General features: G+C 39.3%; 1 protein-coding gene across 1 annotated transcript in view; it reads right to left on the reverse strand.

The window, feature by feature from the left end:
* The window catches only part of LOC126184763 (protein crumbs), a 301,898-nt gene that overhangs the window by 60,721 nt on the left and 223,163 nt on the right, over window positions 1-18,014 (reverse strand). The window contains exons 21-23 of the mRNA XM_049927313.1: window positions 10,842-11,152; window positions 10,486-10,704; window positions 6,489-6,682 (exon numbers count right to left, since the gene is read on the reverse strand). Coding sequence (XP_049783270.1) covers window positions 6,489-6,682; window positions 10,486-10,704; window positions 10,842-11,152 — 724 coding nt within the window. The remainder of the gene's footprint in view (window positions 1-6,488; window positions 6,683-10,485; window positions 10,705-10,841; window positions 11,153-18,014) is intronic.

The following is an 18,014-nucleotide window of genomic DNA, read 5'->3' on the forward strand; positions in this document are numbered from 1 at the left end:
TCTCTTAGCACGTACAACTGGCAACGCAGCAATCTCCCGCGTGTGGGTGGGCATGCGCGAACCGCCAAGATAAAAGAATTGAACTATAGTGAATATAAGAATATCTCACAGTATGCACACAATTTCCAAAAACAAACTCTCGCATAACATAAAAAAAGAGAAATAATTCAAGAGGGTAAAAACTGTGTTATGTTAATAACCACATTCTTGAGGTGAGAAAGGTCATTTCTGGGGAATAATCAATGCAGGAGTGGAGCAGTGCAGTTATAAATTTTCTTTCATTTCACAAATGTCCAACCAATTTTGTAATTCAGCGAAGTCTTAAAAATTTCCAATAAACTTTAGTTTCCTTAGTAACAGAGAACCAGATGAGGAATGCAAATGTCCTAAATAAATGAAGAAAAAGATAACCTAACTGTAACTTAGAAGATCCAAAGACAACCTGCTGACCACTTTAGTGGGAAACTAGCAATTTTCAGTGACATTTTAGCAAATGGGGACAACCACTGAAAAATTTCCAATATTTATAATGCATCACCATGCATGTAGTGAGAACACAACCAAAGAGTAAAATGTTGACAGCAATGACTCGAAGGGGCTTCATGAGAGAAAACTGGTTCTGGTTGCCATCAATAAATTGTATTAAATGGATAAAACAAAAGTGCCGACACAAATAAATCAGAGTAGTCATTCAATATTCAAGGACTTTATGAATTTGCTATTGTTTCGAGTCATTAATCTTATGACTGATTTGATACAGCCTGCCTCTCGTCTTAGTCTTATCATTTCAGAGTAGTACTTGCACCCGACTTCCTGAATTCTCTGTCTTCCATTACAATTTTCACCCCCTACAGCTCCCTCTAGCATCATGGAAGTTACTCCCTGATGTCTTAATACATATTCTATCATTCTGTCTCTTCTTCTTGTCAGGATGTTCCCTTGTTTACCAATTATAAAGAGAACCTCCTCATTCTTTATCCTACCATTTAAATTTTCAACATCCTTCTGTAGCACCACATCACAAATGTTTCAATTCTCTTCTTTTATAGTCCATGACTCACTAAAATACACAGCTGCACTCCAAATGAACATTTTCAGGAATTTTTTCCTGAAATTAAGGCCTATGTTTGGTACTAACACACTTATTTTCAACAGGAATGTCCTCTGTGCCTGTGCTTGTCTGTTTTTGGAGTCCTCCCTGCTTTATCCATCATGTTATTTTGCTCCCAAGGTAACAGGATTCTTTTACTTCATCTACTTCATGGTCACCAACCTCGATGTTAAGTTTTTTGCTATCCTCAATTCTACTACTCCTCATTACTTCTGTATTTCTTCAGTTTGCTTTCAACCCACAGGGTGTGCTCATTAGCCTGTTCATTCCTTTGAACAAGTCCTGCAATTTTTCTTTACTTTCACTTTAGATAGCAATGTCATCAGTAAATCTTGTCACTGATATCCTTTCACCCCAAATGTTAATACAACTCTTGAACTCTTCTTTTACTTCTATCATTTCTTCATTGAAGTATAAACTGAGCAGTAGGTCTGAAAGACTACACTCCTGTCTTACACCCTCTTTACTCCCAGAACCTCATTCTTGATCTTCCATTCTTATTGTTCCCTCTTGTTTCTTGTACATACTGCGTACTATCCATCTTTCCCTATAGCTTACTCCTACTTTTCAGAGAATTTCAAACATCGTGCACCATTTTACATTGTCAAACATTTTTTTCTAGGGTGAAAAATCCTATGAAGATGTCTTGATTTTTCTGAAGTCTAGCTTCTATTATGAATCAAAATGCCAGGACTACCTCTTTGGTGCCTTTACCTTTCATAAACCCAAATTGAACATCTAACAGATCCTCAATTTTCTTTTCCATTCTTCTGCATATTATTCTTTTCAGCAACTTGGATCCATGAGCTGTTAAGAGAGGTTGACTACAGGTGCCTCTCGGCACGTACAAGAGCTCCGTGCATCAGATAATCAGATACACGTATCAACAATGGAGTTACATACAGGTCTGAATATGGCCTTGTGATAAAAGCTTGCTGCTGTTCCAGTTGTGACTTCAAAAATTGTTAGCTTTTATGCTGATTGTGCTATAGTTTTCACACTTACCTGCCCTTGCTATCTTCAGTATTGAGTGAATGACATATTTTTGGATGTCTGATTGTGTATCTCCAGTCTCATAAATTCTACACCTCAACTTGAACAATGACCTAGTAATTCTGAAGCAATGTTACTTATGCCTTTTGCCTTATTTAATCACAGGTCTTCCAGAGCTCTATTAAACTCTGACTCTAATACTGGATCCTTCATGTCTTCCATCTTGACATCCCTTTCTTCTTCTACCAGGTCATCAGATGGTTCCAACCTCTCGCAGAGATCTTCAATGTACTCTTTTCGCTTACCTGATTTCTGTTCTGTATTTAACAGTGGTATTCCCATTGTGCTTTCAATGTTGACATCCTTAGTTTTAAGATCACTGATGGTTTCTTGACTTTTTTTAATGCTGAGTCAGTCCTTTTGACGACCATTTATTTTTCCATTTCTTCACATTTTTCCTGCAGCCATTTCATCTTGGCTTCTCTGCAGTCCCTTTTATTTCACTCATAAGCGACTTATACTGATGTATTGACATCTTTTCATGGACATTTTTGTATGTCCTTCTTCGATGATCAATTAAAGTATTTCTCCTGTTACCCGAGGTTTCTTCACATGTACCTTTCTTGTATGTCATTCTTGTATTTCTTCTACATTCTTCTGTCAAACTTCTCTGATTGCCCTTCTTAGATATGTCCATTCCTCGTTAAAAGAGCTACCTACTGTGCTAGTCATTATCAAATAAACTATCTACTGTGGTGTTCATTATCACAATATCTACATTTTTAGAAAACTTCAAATGCATCTCATCACTCATCACTTCAGTTACCAGACGAATTTCTTAAACTTCAGTCTACTCTTTATTGTTAATAAATTAGGATCTGATTCCATATCTGCTCCTGGGGAATATCTGATTTCGGACTTTCTGTCTGACCATAGTGTAATCCAGCTGGAATTTTCCCATGTCTTCAGGTCTTTTTCCAAGTATTACTCCTCCTCTTGAACAGTGTATTTGCTGATACTTGTTAAAATTTATTGTAGAACTCAATTAGCCATTATCCTCTCTCGTTCCTTCTACAAAGCCCAATTTTTCCCCTAACTAACCTTCTCTTCCTTCCCTTACTACCATGTTCCAATCTCCTATAATATTAGATCATTATCTCCCTTTATATACAGAATCACATGTCTGATATCCTCATATACTCACTCTCTCATTTCATCTTCTGTTTGTGACATTGGCATGTACATGTGAACTATTGCTGTTGGCATTTGTTTGTAGTCAATTTTGAAGAGAACATCCTATCACTGAACTGTTCTAAGTAACTTACTCTCTGCACTACCCTTCTATTCATAATGATTCCTACCTGTTATAACATTTTATTCTGCTGTTGGTATTACCTTATAATTTGTGTGACCATAAATCCTTATCTTCTTGCAATTTTACTTTGTTGAATCCCACTATGTCTAGGCTGAGCCTTTCCATTTCCCTCCGTAGATTTTCTAGTTTTCCTATCGCTTTCAAACTTCTAGCTTTCCACACTCCGACTTTCAGAATGTAGCCCTTTTGTGGGTTATCCATTGTTTTTCTTGTGGTTATTTCACCACTGGCAGTCCCCTCTCGGAGATATAAATGAACTAATCCAAAATGGAAAGATCATAATACCACTTTTTCAATTACAGGCCAGCTGTCCTGTGCATAGACATTGTGTTATTAATGCAATGGTTTCCACTGTCTTTTGAATCCTCATGCCATTGATCAGTGCTGATTCTTCTGCCTTTTAAGGGCAGTTTTCTACTCCAAGGGCAAGAGGGTGTAATAAACCCTTTTGGACAAGACCGCTGGCAGAACAAGAGTGTTTATATCGTGATTCTTCAGCCATCATTGCTGATGATATTTATTCAAAATTTAAGCAGTGTCTGGACTAAACCCAGTACCCATAACATTTTCATTACTAGTCGAAGATGATAGCCCTGAAGCAGAAGTTTCTAATTTTACTGTGATTATTATAGATACGATATATGTAACTCTTACAGAGGAGATGCCCAAACAAATCTTGGCACTGTAAATTGTGCCCAAACTACAGGTTGCAATAGAAGTAGAAAGTTTTTGCAAAAGTAATTTACAGAATTTAGGAGAATACTTAAACTGACTGTGAATATCAGCAGAGCATGATAACAGGGGACAAGTTGCAACTCCCATGGTACTGGACAAATGAATCCATCTACACTATCTGATCAAAAGTATCTGGACACTTATTAGTATGAATTAATATTGGGTGTTTCCACCCTTCACCTTTACAAAGGCTTGAATTTTAACTCTTCACTCAATTACTTCTCTGAATATCTGTGGAGAAATGGCAGCTGATTCTTCCTCAAGAGCCAAAACCAGACAAGGTAATGATGATGGATGCTCGGGTCTGGAGCAAAGTTGACTTTTAAGTCATCCCAAAGGTATTCCACTGGATTCAGGTCAGGACTCGGGGAAGGCGAGTCCATTTCAGGAATATGTTTCAGGAACTTCATGACACTTGGCTGCTTTAGAGAAATTTATTAATTTGCTACCTATTTCAGTCAATGACAATCATCTGGCACAAAAAATTGTCTACTGCAAATCACATCAGTCCTGTTGAACCATACAATTGCATTAACTGTCAATTTCATGAGTAATACTGGAGAAGAACAATTATTTCCACACATCAGCAACCTTCTCCACAGATATACAGCAGTAAACTCCTGTTGTGTGTGCATGAGAAAGGTTACTGATGCATGAAAATTATTGTTCTTCTGTATTATTATTCACAAAATTGACAGTTAATGCACTGTACGGTTGAACGACACTGAGATGTGATTTGCAGTAACCAATTTTTCATGCCAGATGACTGTCATTGACCAAAGCTGGTAGTAAATTAATAAATTTTTCTAATGCAAGTGTCATGAAATTCCTGAAACATATAGCTGCTTGCTAACAGCTGCCTGAAGAAAACATTTCAGGAATGTTACTGCGTCAGTGATGATGCTTTATGACAGGGTGCATTATCAATCTGATACGATCATCGTCTCCGAACTGTTCCTCTACCGAATGGAGTATACAATACTGTAAAATGTGTTCAGACACTTCTGCATTTAGCATTTTCTTAAGCGTAATAAAGGGAACACAATCTAATGACAAAGAATACACCCATACTGTAACGCTGCCTCCTCCGCAGTTCACTGTTCAGACTACATATGATGGTATGTGACATTCTCTGGGCATTCGTCACACCCAGACCCTTCCATCAGATTGCCACAGCATATAGCGTGATTCATCACTGCAAATGACTACTTTTCAGTCACCTAGTATCCAGTGGCATTACTCTTTATACTACCTCAAGCATCATTTAGCATTGACTACACAAATTTGTGGCTTGTGAGGAGATGCTTCACCATTATACTGTGTTCTTTTTAACTCACTACACAGTCATTGTGCTAGCTGGACTGCTGGTAGCACCTTGGAACTCCCGCGTGATTCCTTCTGCTGATTTCATGCGATTTACCACAATCACATTCATAATGCTTGAGGGTCCCTGCCGATCAGTACATGAGGTCTACCTGGTTTTAGTACAGTTGTTTGCACTTCACAGTCACATAACCAACAGCTGACTTGGGTAGCTTCATAAGGACTGAAATGTCCCTGATAGCTTTGTTACTCTGGTGACATCCAATGACTAGTCCCTGTTCGAGGTCACTGAGCTCTCCTGAGTGGTCAATTCTGCTGTTACTGCTTCTTTACTCACAATACTCTCCACCTTCTTTTATACCGGTAGGTCCACCTTCCAGAAACCTAGTGTTTAATTACGTTTTACATTCTGGGTACTTTTTATTAGATGGGGTATTATGTTCATGAAGCAATTTGTCATCAAAAATTGAATGTGTGTATATGCATTACACAGCTAGTAACTGCTTTCAAGACAATGGTTGTCTTCTCTGATCTATGGATATCAATTCCAGCACCAAAATCCACCTGGACTTACTCCTGACAGTAAGTTGTTCTATTAACTGAAAGTTAGGTATTTTATACTTCTGCATAAATTTCTATATGGTAAAATAACTGAGAATGGACGCTATTAGTTTTGATCCTGGATGGATCAGTTTCAAAAGGTGTATCCTTAAGAACTTGAAGGGAAGTTGCATATTGACAAGTTTGTTGGGAGTGGAAAGAAATGAGTGGGAAAGGGTTTATTAGACGAGTGCTTTGAAATAATACTTATCATATGGTAATATCTACAAGTTTGATATGTCCAGAAAAAAAATTAAATATCCAAACATGGAGTGGGTTAAAAAATAAACTGCATCATTAGTTTACTTAACTTCTTTTCCTACAGATGTAATAAGTGAAATCTAAACTTACTGAAAATCATTCCATGTAACAACGCATTTCCCATTATGCTCACACGGATTGACAAGGCACGTGTTGTCTGAGACTGATCCTTCTAAAACTACACTTTCATTAAAACTAACAGTTCCAAGTGGACTTGGTATAACAAGATCCTCCACATCTAAAGGGAAGAACTCTACAACCATTGTGTGTGATCCATTGCTGATCTGAAGAAAAGAAAAACACAAGTTAAAAGCACGTCTTGTACAACACATCTGAACTATGATTACAATGACTTCCACTAAAACAATGTATTATTGTAAAAAGGCCATTAGCCAGTGTTTATCAGCATTTATGAGCATTGTGAATGATAATACACTAGACAAAAAAATTTACTTTTTAGTTTTTACAAAGGCCAAAATAGCTGATCTACATGGATTTGAGAGCTCTGAAGTTGAAAATAACAATTAAAAATCAAGATAAGCTCAGGTTTGTAAGTCATTGAAACCTTTATGTTCTTCACAAATAACAATGGGCCATAGTCTAAACAAACATTGCACTCCCCAACACAAATATAATCGCCAAATATTTGACAGTGGTTTTGGGGTTAATTCAATGCACTGATAGCAAATATGGAGTCAGTTTTTCCAGAATGGCTCTAATTTCTCAGACACTGGGCACTGAAGTTTACATTTTTACTCAAATAACACTGATCAATACTTTTTTGATATTCTATTCAAAATTTTTAGTAATGACAATAATATTTAAATGTATTTACACAATTTAAAGGGTGCTGATCACATCATTTTTGTCATATAGACTCTAGGTTTTCAGATATTTGGTAGGCTATGTCACTGAAATATAGGAGCAATGCAAAATCGTGAGGTCTAACCCATTCACAAATCATGTTGAAAAATAAATCATGTTGAAAAATAAATCAAAGTGCTTTAGACTATGTATAAGAAAAGCTACAGTCAATTAAGTTCAGTTAAAGGTACACTATTAACAGGTACCTTCTATACAACACATTTCCTCTTTGCCTGCCGCTTACAGGGAAGACACAAATTCTAGCAGAAATCTGCCAACACTGAAGCACTGAATCTTCCTTGGTATCAATGTTTCATTACAGAGATTTGTTGGTAAAACCTCTCAATATGTGCATTACTAAATCCCAACAATCTTCAGGGAAAATGTCGATACTGGAGTCAATGAAATGCATTTTGAGTCATATCTTGCATTTAAGTTTCTCAAGTTCAATGTAATTTTCAGCCCTCCTATTGCCCAAGAACACTGATGTAACTTTCAGAAAGCACTGCTACGCGTTTAGCTTATCGGGACTGAGAATATGCTCAAACTGTTGGTCTCCAAGGACCTTACATATTTGTGAACCAATGAATACCTCTTTCCTAATCTTCTCAGTACTCAGTCCAGGGAACTTTCCATACAAGTATTCAAATCCTCGTTAATTGCTCTTATTCACTGCTTTTTCAAATGACTTCATCAATCATAGCTTCACATGTAGTAGTGGTAACAATACTTAACTGGGATTTACAAAAGGTTCCCATGACACAGTTTTCTTGCCAGGCAATAAATCTTCTCATCATGACCAGTTCTTCTGTTTCTAAAGTAACGACTTTCCCACCCATAAATATAGCAACAGTACTTAGTATACCCACCTTGTACGCCCATAAGCATACCAACGACTTTTATATCATCACATATGAGCCATTGATGCTTATCATAGTCGATGCTGTGCAAAATACCTCTCATCATGAAGTAACTTTCCTTTGTTAGGGCTACATATGACAGAAGGATGAAAGAAGCATGTAGCAAGGCTGTCAAACTAGTTTTTGAACAATCAATGAAAAGTCTCCTGTCATCCTGTTTGTGTATTATATTGAGTTCTCACTTCAAATCTTCAATATCCATAGAGTATGACGTTACACTTGTTGTGCTGCAAAACCTTTAGAGTGGTTTTTGATGTTGGCAAAAAGTACATACCCGAGTTGCATCTTGTTCCACTCCATGAAATAACAAGCTAATAGTTTGGCCTATGTTTTGGAATGCCCAAGTCTCTAAAAAGATCACCAAGTTCACTTTGCATGATTTTGTTCATTTCACTAGACGATGGTGGTGCAGAGGTGGCATCATTAGGTGTGGAAGGATGGAATGTATCTGATAGGTCTTCATCTTCACTGTCATTCAAAAAGCTTATTGTTGTGGCTACTGGAGGATCTGGAACTGGAAGATGTGCTCCATCGCATCACACTTGGTATAACAGAATGCTGTACGATGCTCTTCTTTTTATTGTCAAATACTTTATTGAGCTGAGGCGCCAAGCAGAAGTAGCAATCTGTTACGCAGTTTGTAGGTTCATGCAAAATGACTTGCACTGTAAAACACATGGAAACTTTCTTTTCCTTTCATCCACACATTTGATGAACATGTTGTCCGTCAAACAGGAGAAGCCCGTGCTTTTGTTGGTCCGCCTACACAGCACTCGAAACACAGGAAATATGCTTTTTTCACTGCTTGTGCCAATGTTTGTTTCCTTTGTCCAAAAATTGCATCTCCGCGTATGTAACAAAAATTGTTGGGGTTATTAACATATCTGCAGGGCATAACAGCAGTTTTGATTCCATGCGGTAACTCAGAAACACACACAACAGTCACAACACGCGATGCAACATGAAAACAGGAGCTAAGAAACAAAAATTGTCATTTTCATATTCAGCATAGCAAACTCTATAGAGATTAAATTTTTTCTTTATGTAAAAATTTCATTGGTGAACAGTGTTATTCAACACTACAACATCATGAGATAGGTGGAGTACTTCCATGTTGACATATGTATACGTGCATGTCACTTCCAGGTTTGTGAGAGAGTAACTATCAGTTGCCAAATACACATAGTGATCACTTTTTCAACAAGTACATGGAAGACAACGCATAGTAACGGTATAAGGAGGAAGGATGGTGAAAATAACCAGAAACACATCGGGGGGGGGGATAAAGCCAATAAGGAAAGATGTATATAGGACAACAAAAATAACAATAATAATAATAATAATAAATTGAATGAATAAATAACGTAAAACTAAACAGAGAAGCCAAACCTTAGGGGAAAAGAATAACAAAGATAAAAAAGCAGAAGTGGATATTATAGCCTAACACTGAGTAATATTTAAGTGCATCATATTAAAATAATGATAAGTCCTGAGACTGCCACCAGTTTTGGAAGCATTTTAGCTGCCATGGAGAATGTCCACCACAAGCAAAAGAAAGAAACTTGAAAACACACAACAAACGTTGAACCAGATTCCCAAATTCTACATACATGGAGAAGTAATGTTTTTTTTTCATATAAACTCATTACATATGTTTACCTGTCATCAGTATCAATCTTTGATAGATAAAGCAAAGATCTGATGGTATATTTTGAGATCTTCAGAAAGGTGTCAAATTTCGAAGGGGAGGGATTGAACATAAAAATCGAATGAAAAGATGATGCACTGGGAGAAAATTAGCACATTATGAACTGGAGGGAAAGTGACATGTTGTGGGGGAAAGCTGATGCATTGTGCAGAAATGCTGATCCATTCATCATAGTTGGATGGTTGGATGGGGGGGGGGGGGGGGGGGGGTTGTAAAGGTAATGTGTCACAGGATTGAGGTAGAGGGCATGACGCCTCACAGGGTTGCGAAGGGAAGTGATGTGTCACAGGGGTGAATGGAGGTGACGCATCACAGGTGCAAAGGGAGGTGATGCAACAAAGGCAAAGGCAGGAAGTTGGTTAGTCTTAGGGGAAGAAGTGATTGTGATCAGGCACATGGATGCGGAAAAATGACACACCATGGGGCAAAACTAAAATATAGTGTCAATATAATAGAATTCCATACACAGCATTTCAGTTGGTTCAGTATTCCAAAGCAGAAGATGCTTGCCTGCATAATAAACAACCATGGCTGTGACTATCTTCTAAAGATAAGATAAAAATAAAAGTTATAAGAATTGTGAACTGATTGTTACCTGTACATCCTGGATAACGCCCTTGAAGTTAACATCGCAAGAATTACTGTTGCAACCTCTGTTTGTAGTGGAGTTTGTAAGTCCTACTGTTTGGCTTACTGAGGGGTAACCTCCAAGATACAGCCTCTGTACGTCTAAAAATCCAGTTGCACTGATTGTTTTACGAAAGTGTTCTGTACCATTTATCTTCACTTGTACTAATGTTACATTTCGTACCACCTGTGAACCATGTACATAAACAGTTCATGTCACACACTCAATAATCATAACTAAATACTTCTCTCCAAATAATTAAAAAATAAAGTCTAATAATCTACTAGGCAACAAATATCCCTGTTATAAAAACAGACACAGACCTGAATGAGATGGTAATTTCCATCAGCCAGTTTCAAACTATTGACATTCCATGATTCTGGGTTTGATTCTGGAGTACCGTTCAACAGTATGCACACATTGAGTGCACCATCAGATAAATGTGCCGCAATAACAGTTTGATTTGGACTTCCAACTGATGTCATATAAAATATGGCCCCTTTGTCTTGCTTTGTGCGTATAAACATTGATATATCTATAATACTTCTTATAGCTCTACGTGAGGCCTCGTTTACATCAACTGTCACAAGGCTAGTTGTGATATTTTCATGACCAAACGTAGCAGCTGTCAAATCTAAAACAATAGTAAGAGAAAATTAAAGTATCCTGAAATAAAAAATGCACACGCAAACAAGTCAATCTACAGATCATATTTTATTAGCGATTGCTCCTCATACGTTCAGTCCAAGTGTACTGGAATGCAAAATATGTTCTGACGGCTAATTATATTTTATTTTTAGTTTGCACAATTATATTAAGACATAATCTATCTAAAATACACAGCTCTCCAAGATTTAAGGATGAGCTAGATACAATACGTAATCTACTTGGTGGAATGAATGAAAGTGCAGGAGTATGTTGTCAGAGACCTCCCGGTTGTGCACAGAAAGTTGGACATCACATAGCATGAGATCAGCACAACCATAGCACCAAATGGGGTTGGCCGCACAACACAAGGCAGTTGAGGAAATGGGAAAAGACAGAGTGTGTCAATCAGCAAGCAGTTACAGTGCACTGTAGTGGTGGTCTTCTTCACAACATGGCCTGGAGACAACATTTGGATGACTTCACATGGCAAAAAATCATTAGGGAACAGGAAGGAGGACATAGTGTGATGAGTGTTGTACAGGAGTTTGATGTTGCTCACAGCACTGTTTCACATGCATGGGAGTGTACTGAACCACAGGAACTGCTGCCTGAAGAACAGGTTGTGGTGACCATGGCAAATTACAGCAGCAGATGACCACTACATTGTGCAACAGGCAAGAATGGACCCACATCAGGCAGTGGGTGCAATTGCAAGCACATATAGCAGGACTGCAAGGCACCCAAACCTTACAGTCCAAAGTAGTACGGTGACTGGATGGAAGTGGTCTCTTTGTCCAATGACCAGCACACCGTGTTCTACAGACCCTAGCACATTGGCGACAAGGTTCGCAATGGTGCCGCTAAGAGCACGGAGACTGGACCAATGAAGAGTGGGGTCATGTGTTGATCTCAATGAGGGCAGATTCAGTCTGACTGGTGATTCTGGACAAACCATTATATAGCGATAGGTAGTAACATGTAATGCATCCAGGAACATTGTCGAGCATGATCATTTTGGCAGCTCAGGGATCATGGTGCGGGGAGGCAATGTTGCATGGGCATACTGAGCTCCAAATCTTTGAACATGGTACACTCAATGGTCAATATTATTGTGACACTGTACTCCTTCCTAATTTATGTCTTTTCAGGGATGCATCTGGTCCTGACTTAATTTTTATGGATGACAATGAGTGACCACATTCTTAGAAAGAAAGGATATTTGGTGAATTGACTGCATGTGTGGGATGCGCTTGGGAGATGTGTTGCACCATGTCCACACATGCCAACAACCACCCAGCAGTTGTCAACCACACTGGTGGAGAAATGAAACATCCACCATAACAACTATTTGCCAACTTTGTGGTCACTATGGAAGCACACTGTAGAACATGCATTGATGCCTGTGGTGATCACACACCCTATTAAGAACTACATCCTGCCTTTTGTAATGTGCATGAGACCATCATAAATCATGGTGACTTCAATGTAATTATTGTTTTTGAATTGTCATTCCTGTTCATCTCTCTGCCTATTTCTTTCCGTAACCTTATGCACAGTTTTTTCTATGTATAGTCCAAGTTTCATTGAGCTACGGTACGTGGCAGAGACACATCATGCGAAAGGTACTACCATCCTTAAGTTTTACGCATCAATGTATTTTGAAGTTCTTTCCAAGACATACCCAAGTTAAACTAAACAATGCAGCTCAACATGATATAATCAGTATTTATTTTAATGAGCATGAAGGAAAACCTAGCAACATTCAGTTGGACACATCATGACCAAAATTATGAGACTGGACCAAAATTATGAGACACATAACCAAGTGACACTGTGTTCCTCAAAATAAGGAGATATAAAACAAAAAGATACTCAACATTCGCATTACATGTAAGCAACTAAGCAGTTGTATCACACTGAATGGCAGTTCTCCAGTCAGTAAATTCAAATACAAACAAGAAGCACATTCCTTTGCTGAATCCTATATTTGTTTGCTCATCAATGGATGCACCACACACACACAAACAAACAAACAAATGCACGCGCATTCGGAAGGGGGGGGGGGGGGATGGGTTAAACAAAGCTGTATTGTCCAAGGCAACCAATTTATGACAGCACTGCAACTTGATGGGGTGAGAGTGTTGATCAGAGCAGGCGAGGGGAGAAACCTGGTAGGGAGCAGCAAGAGAGTTGGGGAAAGATGGCTGATGGCTGGGAAGGAGAGGCAGTAGGAGCATGGGACTACACATGACAAACTAACTCCTTACATGTAACTGCTTTTCCTTTGAATGAAATATATACAAACAAATTCGGATATGGACACCTGCATGGCAGCCTACTATGCCAATCCATTAATGCACCATCTAGAAGAAACCTTCCCATCCAACCAAAATTCCTTGTCTGGTTGAGTTTCATTGATGGTATATTCATGATCTGTATCCAGGGCCAAGACAGTCAATGTTCATTCCTCCAAAGCATTAACCATTTCTCTCCAATCTGCTTACCTGGTCCTCCTCAGCTCAGTGTGTTATCTTCCTGGACATTGACCTCCACCTCTACAATGGCTCCACAAAAACAACTATCATACCAAGCCCACTAACCATCAACAGTACCTGCATTTTGATAGCTGCCATCTCTTACACATTAAAGAGTCTCTCCCATACAGGCTGGCCATCTGTGGATGGTGCATCTGCAGTCACAAGCAACCCCTTGCCCAGTAGCTGGAAGTCTTAGTAAGTTTTACACAGACAGGCAAGACACCCAAACCAAGTGAGCAAACAGATTTCCCATGACATATCCACAGGTTCCCCCAATCCTCGAACCACTTCAATTAACCAGCTACGAAGGAGAAGCTGATCACCACAAATATCATTCTGGAATGGAACATGTTCAAAAATGAGGAACATTCTACTGACAATTCTACTGATCCCTTACAAATTCGTAATCCACTGCCCACCCACCCTACACAATATTCTAGTTTACATCACACCTACTCTCAAGCCCTTGCCACATGGGGCATATCTGTGTGGAAGACCCATGTGTATAGACATGTCCAATGCACTCACACAGCACATCCTGCTCTAGTCCTGTCACATGCGCATCGTATGCTATTAGACAACCATGGGTACTCACAAGGCCCTATGCCATCATATTTATGGGCCAACTGGAGGAATCCTTTCTATCTAATCAACACTTAAAACCCCTTGTCTGGTTCAGATTCATTGGTGACACTTGCATGATCTGGAATCATGGCAAGGACAATCCTTGCTCTTTCCTCCATAATCTCAACACTTATTCCCAAATCCACTGTACCTGGCCCATCTCAACTCAACAAGCCACCCTCCTAAACATCAATCTCCACTTCCCAGATGGCTCCACAAATATGCCTGTTCTCACCAAGCAGACTAATCGCCAACAGTACCTCTACTTTGACAGCTGTCACCCATTCCATTTCAAAAAGTCTCTACCTTACAGCCTCACCACCCGTGGACACATCTGCAGTGGAAAGCACAAGTTGTTGAAACATACTGATAACCTAACCAGATCTTTTATTGACAGACAATATCCTATCCAGCTCATTTATAAACCCCACCTACAGAATATCCTTGTCCATCCCTATTCCAACCATGCTTCCAACCCTGCCCAACCCTTGTGATCACCAAGACCTGTCTCATACACCGACTCACCATCTCCCACAGCAATCCAGTCAGAGACATTTACTCCCTCATAAAAGGTACGGCTTCACGTCAATGCAGCCATATTATATATCAGCTTTGCTGCAATTACGTACAGTAGTCTATGTGGGCATAACAAGCAACCAACTGTCTACTCACATGAATGGGCACTGCCAAACTGTGGCAAACTGCAGAACTTGACCATCCAGTTGCTGAACATGCTGATCACCACAACACAACACAACACAAATGACTTCCACAGCTGCTTCAATATAGGGGTCATTTCCATCACAAGTTTCTATGAACTATACAGGTGGGAATGGTCTCTCTGGCATGTTCTGTGCTCTCACAATTCCTCTGGTCTAGACCTCAGCTAACTTGTTCCCCACCGCCTCGCCTTCCCTTTCTCCTTCTCTCTTTTGTCCATGCCACTCCTTCTACATCTACATCTACATCTACATCTACATCCATACTCCGCAAGCCACCTGACGGTGTGTGGCGGAGGGTACCTTGAGTACCTCTATCGGTTCTCCCTTCTATTCCAGTCTCGTATTGTTCGCGGAAAGAAGGATTGTTGGTATGCCTCTGTGTGGGCTCTAATCTCTCTGATTTTATCCTCATGGTCTCTTCGCGAGATATACGTAGGAGGGAGCAATATACTGCTTGACTCTTCGGTGAAGGTATGTTCTCGAAACTTTGACAAAAGCCCGTACCGAGCTACTGAACGTCTCTCCTGCAGAGTCTTCCACTGGAGTTTATCTATCATCTCCGTAACGCTTTCGCGATTACTAAATGATCCTGTAACGAATCGCGCTGCTCTCCGTTGGATCTTCTCTCTCTCTTCTATCAACCCTATCTGGTACGGATCCCACACTGCTGAGCAGTATTCAAGCAGTGGGCTAACAAGCGTACTGTAACCTACTTCCTTTGTTTTCGGATTGCATTTCCTTAGGATTCTTCCAATGAATCTCAGTCTGGCATCTGCTTTACCAACGATCAACTTTATATGATCATTCCATTTTAAATCACTCCTAATGCGTACTCCCAGATAATTTATGGATTTAACTGCTTCCAGTTGCTGACCTGCTATATTGTAGCTAAATGATAAGGGATCTTTCTTTCTATGTATTCGCAGCACATTACACTTGTCTACATTGAGATTCAATTGCCATTCCCTAAACCATGTGTCAATTCGCTGCAGATCCTCCTGCATTTCAGTACAATTTTCCATTGTTACAACCTCTCGATATACCACAGCATCATCCGCAAAAAGCCTCAGTGAACTTCCGATGTCATCCACAAGGTCCTTTATGTATACTGTGAATAGCAACAGTCCTACGACACTCCCCTGCGGCACACCTGAAATCACTCTTACTTCAGAAGACTTCTCTCCATTGAGAATGACATGCAAACAGTCCAGGGAGATCTGAATTAAAAAACACGCACAGGCAATGTCAATCACTTTGCTATCAATGGTGCATATTGAAGGCTTCAGAGAATACCACAAAGTGTAAGACTAGGTTGGGGCCACAATATTTACAGACACTGTTACATCAGTGGGCAGGCCCACCTGAAATGCCAGTGGCAGTGCCCTCTGCCAGAGCAAGTGCAGACATTCTTTGGCGCCAAAGTGCCTCTGACCTTTCCTCCACATTGATATTGATGCTGGGAATCCGAATCACTGTTAGGCACTAGGCTTTCTATGTGACATGAACGGACCTGGCATGCTCCAAGCACCGCTACAAAAATTAGTGTTTTGCCAGCCCAATACACCACAGCCTCCACTCATATTAAGTTTTGTTGGTGCCAGGTATATGCAGTTCCATGGAATCCCAGGCCAAGTCACCTAGATCACTGATTACCTGTGATAAAGTCTGTCACTTACTCTCTTCTTATGTTCACATTGTCTTTTTAATTTGTATGTTAGTAAGGTTCTTACATCAACATTCACTAACAGATCATCCTTGGCATGTCAAATGTCCTTAATTGATTACACAAAACTGCAAGAGTTCTTCACATAATGGACACAGCATCTGACTAAAGACTTCAACAGTTTTGCCACATATTTGGGCAGTCCAGAGGTGAACAAGCTCATGTTGTTTACTTTTGGCTACTGAGATGTTTGTACTTTTACAACACCATAAGCAAGGGTTGCTGCATGCCTGGTGCTCGCAGTATTTAATGTGGGTACGGGCTACAGTACATCATGCAGACACAATAGTGCATTCTGCAGTGCTGCTTGGAGCATGCTAGGTCCATTCACCTCATATAAAGATAAATTTGTGATTGCAGAACAACACTTTTATGATAGCCACATGTTTAATTCTGAACTGTATAGAGTGCTGTGCAAAGTAACCCACTGAAATTGGGTCCGGTGATGGTCTGGTAAGTCAAGAATCAAGCAAGCATGCAAATACAAACAGGATGAAAATGGTGATGTAGCAAATATGACCATTCTCCCCTCAACCACATTCCCTTCAAAATCTGATATATTCACAATTCTCATTACACTTTTAAACAGCTTCTGATTTTTACAACTAGTTTGGCTGATAACACCCAGTTCTTTGTTTCAATCTTCCTTTTTTAATTTGTTTGTTTGTAAGTTCTCATGTGATACAGAGTGTTACAGTAAAGAATGAAGAGTAAAGATCTCACAGAACTGTAAAATGGGGTGAATAGGAACAAGTAGCGGAAATCAACAAAACTTCTCATAAAGTTCTACTGTAGGGTGTTGGAAGACTAATGAGAATATCATACAAACATTTGTTTGTCTAGTCTGGTAGTGAAACAAACTAGCACGAAAATTACTAATTTCGAAATTGGCAGGACTGCCAGTTGATATTTTGTTCACTCTACGAGAAATATTGGCTGTGGTGCTGAATTTGCTTACATCAAACTTGTTGGAAGACTAATGAGAATATCATACAAAGATTTGTTTGTCTAGTCTGGTAGTGAACCAAACTAGCAGGGAAATTACTAATTTCGAAATTGGCAAGACTGCCAGTTGATATTTTGTTCACTCTATGACAAACATTGGATGTGGTTCTGAATTTGCTTACATCAAACTTTATTTGTAAGTACCAATCTAAAATGTAGTTTTAAGTTGAGTACATGGCCAGCAAATTGGCAACTCTGTTTCATTAACCAAAACTTCAGTTTTAAAATATACTTTAA

The sequence above is a fragment of the Schistocerca cancellata genome, chromosome 4, assembly GCF_023864275.1.
Source record: "Schistocerca cancellata isolate TAMUIC-IGC-003103 chromosome 4, iqSchCanc2.1, whole genome shotgun sequence".
In the NCBI taxonomy this organism is placed as follows: domain Eukaryota; kingdom Metazoa; phylum Arthropoda; class Insecta; order Orthoptera; family Acrididae; genus Schistocerca; species Schistocerca cancellata.